The sequence below is a fragment of the Heterodontus francisci genome, chromosome 17, assembly GCF_036365525.1.
Source record: "Heterodontus francisci isolate sHetFra1 chromosome 17, sHetFra1.hap1, whole genome shotgun sequence".
NCBI classification, from domain to species: domain Eukaryota; kingdom Metazoa; phylum Chordata; class Chondrichthyes; order Heterodontiformes; family Heterodontidae; genus Heterodontus; species Heterodontus francisci.
Window position 1 is genome coordinate 46,824,547 of NC_090387.1, and position 12,640 is coordinate 46,837,186.

Consider the following 12,640-nt stretch of genomic DNA (forward strand, 5'->3'; position numbering starts at 1 on the left):
GCAAGCATCCCATTCATCAGGCGAAAACCTCATTAATCTCCTTTCCATTCCTTCTTTCCTCTCTTCCTTCCCTAAACTCTGGGAGCTTGAGTGTACAGGTGAGGGAGCTAGAAATAATCAGCACCCCGTTTATTTACTCGTCCCTTCTAACTCTCATTTGTGGTCTCCCAGTTCTGTCGCTTCCATGGTGTAACTCCCATCTCTGCACCCTCAAATGCAATTAAGTGGGCCTGGCACATGACCAGTCTGGCTGTACCTTGCCCAATCTGGCTTGACCACCTTCAGGAATACTGTGTCTCTTTGTCAGCCAAATATTCCTCCTATTCCAGAATCATCCTGGACATTTCCAGACAACTGCTGTACTCACTAACTGCCTTCTCTGACCTCATCCATCCTTGCACCTCAAGTCAAGAGTAAGGAGCTTATGACTTGCTTCGGCTCTTAAGATTGAGACTATCTGTGAGGCTGCTGTTATCATGTTTACCCTCTGCCATTACAGTCTTGATCTCACGTTTCCCAACAAAATCTCTTCGCATCTCTTCTGTCCTCACCCTGCACAAGGCTTATCTCCTCTTTGAGGCCTCCCTTCTGCTCTCTATTCATTCCAATTATTCTCCGCAATCAAACCTTCCTTTCCTCTCCAATCTCCTTGAAAGCATTGTTGCCACTCAGCATGGGTCCACCTCTCAAATTTGGCCTGAATCCTCCAGCTAGTTCCCTCCTGACAACAGCACTAAAATTACCTTGGATACTTATTATCCATCTTTACTGAATGGTGGTGCTTTTGCTTCCTCTTTCTACTTCTGTAGCCATCCGTACAGTTAATCACTCATAGAATCATAAAATCATTACAACACAGAAGGAGGCCATTCAGCCCATCGTGACCATGCTGTCTTTCTGCAAGAACACTCATCTAGTCTCACTCCCCTGCCTTTTCTTTGTAGCCTGCTTTTTTTTTTGTTTCACATAATTAACTGATTCTCTTTTGAAAGCCAGGATTGAATCTGCCTCCACCACATACTTGGGCAGTACATTCCAGGTACGTGCTGCATTTAAAAAAAAAAAAGTTTTTCCTCATCATGTTCTTGGTTCTATTGCCAAATGCCTTAAATCAGTGTCCCCAGTTCTCAACCCTTCCGCCAATGGGAACAGTTTCTCCATATCTGCTCTGACTAGACCCCTCATGATTTTGAACATCTCTATCAAATCTCTTCTTAATCGTCTCTTCTCCAAGGAGAACAGCCCCAGCTTCTCCAATCTATCCATGTAACTGGTTCCAGGAATGAGGAACTTCATTCTCGCAAATCTTTTCTGTACCCTCTCTAATGCCTTACCCTCCTTTCTAAAGTGTGGTTCTCAGAATTGGACACAGTGCTTCAGTTGAGGCTGCACCAGTGTTTTATACAGGTTCAACATAACTTACTCACTTTTATACTCTATGCCTCTATTTATAAAGCCCATGATCCCTTATGCTTTGTTAGCTGTTTTCTCTGTCTGCCCTGCTACCTTCAATTATTTGTGCACATATGCCCCCAGGTCCCTCTGCTCCTGCACCCCATCTTTCCCCATTGTTTTAGGGGACCACCCTTAACTGGTTCCATTTCAAATAGTGGCTTCTCTTGATCCTGCACTGTTGCCTCCCAAGATATGACCAGGTTTCATCCTTGGTACCCTCTTTGTATAACTTAACCACCCTGCACCTACCCTCCCTGCTTTCATGACACACAAGCAATTTACCTTACTCCCCTCCCCCGCCCCCAAACTTTACCCCAGCCTCCTCCTGCAGTTTGTCAATCCCATACACTCAGCAGCCCAGAGTCAGAACAATGCAGTGCATTTCCCCCATCCCTGACTTTCCTTACGTGATGGCAGAACTTTCAGTTGTGCTGGTCTCATCCTCTGGAATTGCTGACCTAAACTTTCTCCCCTTTGCTGATTACCTCTCCAAATTTTTAAATATCTATCTTCTTGACTAACCTTAGCCAAGTCTCCTAAATCCTCTACTGCTTGGTCTGTCCCTGTGTCTCTCTTAAAGCACCATGTGACATTATTATGTTGAAGACACTATACAAATGCAGATTGAAGTACTAATTGCCTCAATTATCTTGCAAAAATGAAGCCAAAGTCAAGATTGTCAGTGGCATCACTGACATTAGAAATGTTGATCTGAAATTTCACTTGGGTTTCAGAATTTACAGTCCCTAGATAAGCTTTAAACCTTGATTTGCATTTTGCCTTGTGCAAAGTCATTAACAATGGATGTAATGTTTTCGTTTTTTGTGTCATTTCTGGTAGTTTTTATTATGGGCCAGGTATAAATTACAGAAAGTCATTGTCCTTTTTAATTTGTGTTTTAAAGGGAATTTCAATTTGTGACAACATTGTGTTAAATGAAAGCATGATGTTAAATCTTTGTTTTTGATTCTGCTTCCAAATCATTCCTGCTAATTAGGTTTATAAAATTGCTTTTCCAGAGGCACCTGAAATAATGTGGCTCTTTTAGACAGTGTTCATGCTTGTTTTTTGTGAATTGTAGTAAATAGCATCTTAAACCCTGCTACCTCTTTGCTAGATCTTTTCTCATATGTAGCATCCAATGTGACACAAAATCCAAGGCATGAAAGAACAGTCTGTAACTTGACCCTGTAGAGTGTCATATTTGTTCAGCTGACACATATGTTGAAAATAATCTCTCAGAATGCTTGCTTAGTCTATGGATAGCTGATTTTGATGGCCAGAGTTAGCAAGCTTGTGTTTTCCACACTAAATCTCAACTGAGACTGATTACAATACGAACGGCATTTTCCTTAGTTATATTCCTCAAAATATGGCAAGAATCCGACAGTTATAACTCCCCTGTACTGTGAAGTAGTCTGCTACATTATCCATCAGAATTAGAATCATAGAAAGTTAAGGCACAGAAAGAAGCCACTTGGCCCATCGTGTCTGTGCCGTCCGAAAAGCCACCTATTCTAAACCCACCTTCCGGCATTTGGTCCGTAGCCCTGCAGCTTACGGCACTTGAGGTGCATATCCAGACTCCTTTTGAATGAGTTGAGGGTCTCTGCCCTTTCAGGCATTGAGTTCCGGACCATCATCACCCTTTGGGTGAAAAAGTTTTTCCTCATCTCCCCTCTAGTTTTTCTACCAATTACTTTAAATCTTTTCCCCCTTGTCACTGACCTCTTTGCTAAGGTGAATAGACCCTTCACCTCCACTCTATCCAGGCCCCTCAAAATTTTGTACATTTCAATCAGATCTCCCCTCGGCCTTCTCTGTTCCAAGGAGAACATCCCCAGACTATCCAATCTTTCCTCATAGCTGCATTTTCCCAGTCCTCATCCTCATAAATCTCCTCTGTATCCTCTCTAGTGCAATTACATCCTTTCTGTAATGAGTTGACCAGAACTGCGCACAGTACTCAAGTTGTGGCCTAACCAATGAGTTATACAGTCCCAGTATAACCTCCCTGCTCTTGTATTCTATACCTCGGATAATAAAGGAAAGGATTCCATATGCCTTCTTAACCACCTTATTGACCTGACCTGCTACCTTCAGGGAACTGTGGACATTCACTCCAAGGTTCCTTACTTCCTCTGCACTTCTCAGTATTTTCCCATTAATCATGTATTCCTTTGCTTTGTTTGACCTCCCCAAATACATCGCCTCACACTTCTCCAAGTTGAATTCCATTTGCCACTTTTCTGCCCATCTGACCAGACCATCAATATTTTCCTGCAGCCTACAGCTATCCTCCTCGCTATATACCACATGGCCAATCTTTGTGTCATCTGCAAACTTCTTGACTATGCTCCCATAATTTACGTCCAAAATTGTTAATATACACCACAAAAATCAGGGGGCCCAGAACTGAGCCCTGTGGAACGCCACTGGAAACAGCCCTCCAGTTGCTAAAACAGCCATCCACAGTTACCCTTTGTTTCCTGCCACTGAGCCAATTTTGTACTACCTTGCTGCATTTCCCTGGATCCTCTGGGATTTTATTTTTTTAAGCAGTCTGCCATGTGGGACCTTGTCAAAAGCCTTGCTAAAATCCATGTAGACCACATCAACTGCACTACCCTCATCTATCTTCCTTGTTACTTCAAAAAATTCGATCAAATTTGTTAAACAAGATCTTCCCTTAACAAATCCATGCTGACTATCCTTGATTAACCTGTGCCTTTGAGTGACAGTTTATCCTGTCTCAGAATAGATTCCAATAATTTGCCCACTACTGAGGTTAGACTGACTGGCCTGTAATTATTCGGTCTATCCTTTGCTCCCTTTTTGAACAGAGGTACAACGTTAGCAATTCTCCAATCCTCCAGCACAACACCTGTATCCAGTGAGGACTGGAAAATGATGGTCAGAGCCTCTGCTTTTTCTTCACTTGCTTCTTTTAACAGCCTAGGATACATTTCATCTGGCCCTGGTGAGTTATCAACTTTCAAGGATGCTAATCCCATTAATACATCCTCTCTCCCTATGTTTATCACATCCAATACTTCACACACTTCCTCCTTAACTACAATATCTGCATCGTCCCCCTCTTTTGTGAAGACAGACGCAAAGCATTCATCAAGAACCATACCAACATCTTCCGCCCCAAACATAGGTTACTTTTTTGGTCTTTAATGGGCCCTACTCTCTCCTTAGTTATCCTCTTGCTCTTAATGTATTGATGAAACATCTTTGGGTTCACCTTGATTTTGCTTGCCAATATTCTTTCATGTCCTCTTTTTGCTTTCCTAATTTCCTTTTTGATTTCACCCCCCCACGTTCTATACTCCTCTCGGCTTTCTGTAGTATTGAGTTCTCTGTGTCGGACATAAGCTTTCCTTTTCTGCCTTATCTTGCCCTGTAGGCTCCTTGACAGCCATGGGGCTCTAGATTTGGACGCCTCACACTTTTTCTTTGTGGGAACATATTTATTCTGAACCCCTTGAATCTCCCCTTTGAATGCCTCCCACTTTTCTGACACTGATTTACCTTCAAGTAGCTGTTTCCAGTCCATTTTTGCTAAATCATTCCTCGGTTTAGTAAAATTAGCCTTGCCCCAATTGAGAACTGTAACTCCTGTTCTATCTCTGTCCTTTTCCATAATTATGTTAAAACTGATTGAATTATGATCACTACCACCAAAATGCTCTTCCACTGCCACTCCTTCCACCTGCCCATCTTCATTTCCTAAAACTAAGTCTAAAACTACACTCTCTGTTGAACTTGCTACATACTGGGCAAAAAAGTTTTTCTAAATGCACCTCAAGAATTCTGCTCCCTCAATTCTTTTCACAATAAAACTATCCCAGTTAATATTGGGGTAATTAAATCCCCTACTTGCCCTATTGTTCTTGCACTTCTCAGATTTGCCTACATATTTGCTCTTCTATCTCCCTGTGATTGTTTGGGGATCTACAGTACACTCCCAGCAGTGTGATTGCCCCTTTTTTGTTACTTAGCTCAATCCATATAGGTTCATTTGATGAACCTTCCAACATATCATCCCTCCTCACAGATGTAATAGTTTCCTTGACCAAAATTGCCACTCCCCCTCCTTTTCTTATCTCCCTCCCTATCGTGTCTGAAAGCCCTGTAACCAGGAACGTTGAGCTGCCATTCCTGTCCCTCCTTAAGCCATGTTTCTGTAATAGCTATGATATCATACTGCCACGTGTCTTATCTGTGCCCTCAGCTCATCTGCTTTATTTGCTATACTCCTTGCATTGAAATAGATACCCTTGAGCACTGGAAAAGTTGTTTTTTAAAATTTTCTAACCCTCGTTTCCTCTGTCTCCTCCATTAATTTTCCACCTTCCATTTTAATTTTTGATTTTGTCCCAGCTGAGTCCACCCTCGGGTCCCCATCCACCTGCCAAACTAGTTTAAACCCTCCCCAACAGAACTAGCAAAACGTCCGCTAGGAACTCAGTCCCAGCTCTGTTCAGGTGCAACCCGTCCGGACTGTACAGGTCCCATCTCCCCCAGGGCCGGTCCCAATGTCCCAGGAATCTGAAGCCCTCCCTCTTGCACCATCTTTCCAGCCACGCATTCATCTGTCTTATCCTTCTATTGCTAAACTCACTTACTTGCATGTGGCACTGGGAGTAATCTGGAGTTACTACTTTTGAGGTCCTGCTTGCTAATTTCTTACCTAGCTCCCTAAATTCTGACTGCAAGACCACATCCCTCTTCCTACCTATGTCGTTGGTTCCGATGTGGACCAAGATTGCTGGCTGTTCACCCTCCCCCTTCAGGATGCTCTGCAGCTGCTCAGTGACATCCTTGACCCTGACACCAGGGAGGCAACACACCATCCTGGATTCACGTCTGCAGCTACAGAAGCGCCTGTCTGTTCCCCTGACTATTGAATCACCTATCCCTATGGCTCTTCCAGTCTTCCCTGTACCTCCCTGTGCAACTGAGCCACCTGTGGTGCCATGGACCTGGCTCTGGCTGCACTCCCTAGGTGAAGCATCACTTTCCTCAGTATTCTGAACTGAATACTTGTTGGAGAGTGAGATACATTCAGGGATCTCCTGCACTACCTGCCTGATTCTTTTTGACTGTCTGGTTTTTAGTTTAGAGATACAGCACTGAAACAGGCCCTTCGGCCCACCGAGTCTGCGCCGACCATCAACCACCCATTTATACTAATCCTACACTAATCCCATATTCCTACCACATCCACATCTGTCCCCATATTTCCCTATCACCTACTTATACTAGGGGCAATTTATAATGGCCAATTTACCTATCAACCTGCAAGTCTTTTGGCTGTGGGAGGAAACCGGAGCACCCGGAGGAAACCCACGCAGACACAGGGAGAACTTGCAAACTCCACACAGGCAGTACCCAGAATTGAACCCGGGTCGCTAGAGCTGTGAGGCTGCGGTGCTAACCACTGCGCCACTGTGTCACCCATTCCCTCTCTCCCTGCATACTCTTCAGCTGTGGGATGACTACATCTATAAACGTGCTATCCACATAGCTCTCATCCTTGTGAATGCACCGCAGTGTCGCTAGCTGCCGCTGAAGTTCCAAAACCTGGAGTTCAAGCTGCTTCAATTGACGACACTTCCTGCACAAATGCTTCTCCAGGATACGGGAAGCATCCTGGAGCTCCCACATAGCACAGGAGGTGCACTCTCGAGGTTGAAGCTCGCTGCCATTCATTTATTTATTAGTTGACCCTTTGCTACTGCTTAAAAAAAAAACCTTACCAATACTACAACAGCTTAGAATTATTAATAAAACCTTACTAGCACTGATAAATCCTACTAAAATTCAATACAGTTCACTCGTTCAAATAAACCTTACTCAAAAGAAAAACAGCTACTCGCTTGTTATTATTAAGCTATTTACGCACACGCCCTAACAGTAATGTACTAACTCAATTATTTAGAGTTATTCCCTAACAGCAGTTACACACCAACCAGTCACCTTGCACCTATCCTGTGATGTCACTGTTTACTTTGTTTTCAAACTCCGGCACGCCTGGACTCCTCGCTGCTGCTCTCCCGGAAGGCAAGTGCTGTAGGCCATGATCCTCGGGCTCTATTTATCCACTGCTCGCTCCATGTTTTCCCCACAGGTCTACTCCTCTCCCGGAAGGTATGTGTTGTAGGCCACGATCCTTGGGCTCCATTTATCCGCTCCTTGTTCCGTGTTCTTCCCACAGGTCCGCTGCTCACCCAGAAGGTAAGTGCTCTAGGCCACGATCCTCGAGCTCCATTAATCCGCTCCGTATTTTTCCCGTAGGTCCAAAGCCCAGAATATCCTTTTAGTGAAGTAATAGGACATGACTAATTAGTTAAAATATTACACATCTTATAAAATACAGCCCTCTGATACATTGCTAGTACTGTTTGCATCATACTTCAAGATGCAGTACTGTCCTTCCCCTCTGTAAAACTCATTCTCATTAATTTGCGCTATAATTTTTTTGCTCTGTTTCCTGTAGTGGATTTGCATTTGTTTAAAATGCAAGTACTTAATTGATTTATTTTCTCTTCCCTTTTTCTCAGTTATTGCATGATTATAAGAGAGATATTTTTGCTTTTGCTTCCTTTGCTGAAGTTATCATTGTTGCACAAGGGTGATTGTTCACAGTGTTCAGTTATCAGCAGCCATTATTTAAACGTGATTCTTTGCCAAGGCGCAGACCAGGCCCCCTAATTGACTCCAGTCACATTGTTTCAGGTCAGCATCCAAGCATCTCATAAACATCCCCCTCTGGCCTTGGCATAAACATCAGTCTCCTTTAGCATTGCAAACATCTTATCTCAAAGGACAACAACTGGGTAAGAATTTTCATTCCATGATTTAAACTATATAAAAGGATATTTGGGTGGGAGCAAAATCCTTATTTTTGTCTTTTTTTTCCTACTTCAACAACAATGCCTCTAGCTCTGGTCATCACATTTTAGGAAGGATCTGAAGGCCCTCGAGAGGGTGCAGAGAAGATTTACCACAATGGTTCTAGGGATGAGGAATTTTAGTTACAGTTGGCGAAGCTGTGGTTGTTCTCCTTGAAGCAAAGGAGATTGAGGGGAGATTTAATAGAGGTGTACAAGATTATGACAGGTTGATGTAAGGTAGACAAAGAAAAGCTGTTCCCATAAGCTGATTGTACAAGAACCAGAGAGCACAGATTTAAGATTTTGGGCAAGAGATATACGGGGGAGGTGAGGAAGAACTTGCGAACGCAGCGAGTGGTAATGACCTGGAACTCGATACCTATGAGGGTGGTGCAAGCAGAGACAATCAATGATTTCAAAAGGATATTGGCTGGGCTCTTGAGGGAAGTAAACTTGCAGGGCCACAGGGATAAAGCTGGGGAATGGGACTGAATGGATTGCTTTACAGAGAGCTGGCTTGGACTCGATGGGCTGAATGGCCTCCTGTACTATAACGTCTGACAACTTGCTTTTAAAGAGTTCCTTTTTAATGTGGAAAAATGCCTATAGGTTCTTCACGAGCAGTTATTTATATGATTAAAAGAAATATAATCAGATAAAAATTGACACAACCAAATATATTAGGAGGGGTGACTAAAAACTTGGTCAAACAGTTAGGTTCGAAGTGGGGGGGGGGGTCATAAAGACAAAAGAGAGGTGGAAAGGAGTAGAGGTTTTGGAAGGGAATTCCAGAGCCTATGGCATGGTGGCCATTGGTGGGGTAAAAGGAGCGTGGAATGCATAAGAGACCAGAGTTGGAGGAATGCAGAGTTCTCTGTGGGTTGTAGGGCTAGAGGAGGTTACAGAGATAGGGAGGGTAAAGACCATGGGAGAGATTTGAACATAAGGATGGGAATTCTAAAGTTAAAACATTGGTGGACCAGGAGTCAATATCGGTCAGCGAGCACAGGCTGATGGGTGAGGGGCCTGGGTATAGGTTAGGATATGGGCAGCACAGCTTTGGATGAGATCAAGTTCATGGCAGGTGGAAGATGGGATGTCTGACAAGAGGGCATTGGAATAATCATACGAACATACAATACATAACATATGAATTAGGAGCAGGAGTAGACCATTCGGCCCTTCAAGCCTACTCCACCATTTGATAGGTTCATGGCTGATCTGATTGTGGCCTCAACTGTGCTTTACTGTCTGCGCCCTATATCACTTGACTCCCTTGTCATTCAAGAATCTATCTAACTCCGGCTTAAAAATATTCAATGACCCTGCCTCCACAGCTCTCTGGGGAAGAGAATTCCACAGCCTAGCGATCCTCAGAGAAAAATTTCTTATCTCCCTCTTAGATGGGAGACCCCTTATTTTTTAACTGCATCTATGTAGAGAGAAACATTTACGTTTTACGAAATGGTTAACGTTTCAAGTCTGTGACCCTTCATCAGAACTGGCAAAAGTTAGATATGTAACAGTCTTTGAGCAAGTGAAAGTGGTGGGGGGGGTGGGGGAAGGGGAGAAGAACAAGAAGGAAGGACTGTGATAGAACGGAGGGGGAGAGATTAAATGACAGAGATGTCATGGAACAGAATGCAAATGGAGTGCTAAATAGCTGTAGCGAAAGACAAAGCATAGTCCAGAGACCGTGTTCATGGTAGAATAATGAACAGCTCTGTACGAAAGCAAAAACATGAAAAACAAGTTTAAGACTAGCAGGTGGTTAAAAAATAATTTTAAAAAGAAAATAAATATATAATATAACCAAAATAAAATAATAAATAACCAAAAATAATGGGGCTCATGGTCTGAAATTATTGAACTCAATGTTGGGTCCAGAAGGCTGTAGAGTGCCTAATCAGAAGATGAACTGCTGTTCCTCGAGCTTGTGTTGATGTTCACTAGAACACTGCAGCAGGCCGAGGATGGAAATGTGGGCATGAGAACAAGGTGGTGAATTAAAATGGCAAGCAAGCAGAAGCTCGAGATCATGCTTGCGGACCGAGCGGAGGTATTCTGCAAAGCGGTCACCCAATCTGCGTTTGGTCTCTCCTCGAGATCTCTTATGTTTCAATAAGATCACCTCTCATTCTTCTAAACTTCACTGGATACAGGCCCAACTTTTCCTCATAAGATAACCCCTACATCCCAGGAATCAGTCAAGTAAACCTTCTCTGAACTGCCAATGCAATTATATCCTTAAGTAAGGAGACCAAAACTGTATGCTGTATTCCAGATGTGGTCTCACCAATACCCTGTACGACTGGAGCAAAACTTCCTTACTTTTATATTCCATTTCCCTTGCAATAAATGACAACATTCCATTTGCCTTCCGAATCATTTGCTGTACTTGCGTACTAATTTTTTGTGATTCATGTACCACAGCACCCAGATCCCTCTACTGCAGAGTTCTGCAATCTCACTGCATTTAAACAATATGCTACTTTTGTCCACTCACTTGACCTATCTAAATCCCTTTGCAGTCTCTTTATATCCTCCTCAAGTTTGGAAGTAACAAAAACATGGATGGGGCTGAGGTTTTTTAATCACCTGGCTTATCGTGGTACACTCTAGATAATGAGATCCACAAGAGTTGAGTTAAAACTGCAATTTCTGTGCAGCATCTTTTCTATGTACAGTATTAGAGTTTCAGGGAAAATTTCCAGCTAAGGCCCTAGACAAAAAGGTGGGCCAATTTGTTGAGTTTGGAGGTGGGAATCTTTTTACATGCATTTTTCATGCCAAGTTCAGTGTGTGTTATAGTGTTACATGTACTAACCTGAGTGAAGAAATAAGACATTTGAAAACTTGAAATTATTTGCTTGGTTTGGAGCACTTGGTGTGTGAATGTTAACGATGAAATGGAGAATTTGATTTTTTTTCCTGTTGTCTGCTCATTCTGTATTGCTATATTTTAAATTGTTTGGATTAACAATTTTTGCCCTCCTTTTTTGGCTGTGTGATGCTCTGAGGTACAACTATAGACGTGAAAGATCTCTGAGGCTACAGTTTATGGATACAATGCCTTTGAACAGCCTGGGGCAACAGATGTGCTATAAATGCAAGACTTTGGAAATATATAATCCATTCAATTCTTTATTCAATTCTGAAGAAGGGTCACTGACCTGAAACGTTAACTCTGCTTCTCTTTCCACAGATGCTGCCAGACCTGCTGAGTGATTCCAGCATTTCTTGTTTTTGTAGCAAATAGCCACTTTGCACTTGACTGTGATTACATTGTTCTGTGTGTCTTGTACACAGGGAGCCCAGAAGCCCTTCACAGAAGTAATCAGAGCTAACATAGGAGATGCTCATGCAATGGGGCAGAAACCGATCACATTTCTGAGACAGGTATGTGTGTGTGTGTGTGTGTGTGTGAGTGTAAAATATATATTGCAATGCTTCCTAAAAGACTTTTTTTTAATTTCATTTGTCTGGAAAGAAAAGGTTAATCCCTGCAGAGTCCTATTTAACATTGAATTTTTGTTGGTTTCCACACTGTGTTGGTTTCAGTCGTAGCTGTTAATTTTTATGTTATTTTATTGGAATGCTTTTTTTAAGGCTGTGTTTGCTGACAACGCAACCACTAGGTGGCACAGTATTGGCACATACACAAATGCAGCCTCATCAACTGAAATGTCACTGTCTGCGATTTCTCGGGCAGCTGCCAGTAATAAAGATGGCACTGCTCAATTTGACACACAAAAGTGAGTTGACCATAAATCTCCTCAATGGCCATGATCGCATCACCACCTCCATACCCCACAGACAGTTTCCCACTCCCTCTCGCGATCGCTGCTTGGGAGGGTGCGGAACCAGGGGTGGAGGAGGGTGGGAGCAGTGCTGGGGGAAGGAGCTGGGAGAACGGAAGTGAATGCGGTGATTGCAGGAGAATCACACAGTGAATTCGCTTTTGTGGGTCAAGTTTAAGAGCAGACTGGCGGGGAAGAGATTCCCTCTGCCTCCAGCACCCTGCTCCCCTCCTTTCCCTGCTTCCCACTCTCTTCTCAGGTGCTGGCATAGGCTGCGCACACATAGCATCATACTGGCAGGATGAAAGCGTTCTGCACATGTGTGCAGTTTGGACCACAGAGATGATGTCGGTGCTTGGCTGCATTGTCAGGAAACACTCAATTTTTTTAAATCTGTGGTGAGGCGGTTCAACTCTGTTAACATACAGTCTTAGCTTCTATGCCATTCTGAAAGTGCTTGGCACCTAAAATGGTTGTACT

General features: G+C 43.2%; 1 protein-coding gene across 1 annotated transcript in view; it reads left to right on the top strand.

The window, feature by feature from the left end:
• The window catches only part of gpt2 (glutamic pyruvate transaminase (alanine aminotransferase) 2), a 69,177-nt gene that overhangs the window by 21,537 nt on the left and 35,000 nt on the right, over window positions 1-12,640 (top strand). The window contains exon 2 of the mRNA XM_068049374.1: window positions 11,670-11,759. Within this exon, the coding sequence (XP_067905475.1) occupies window positions 11,670-11,759 (90 nt within the window). The remainder of the gene's footprint in view (window positions 1-11,669; window positions 11,760-12,640) is intronic.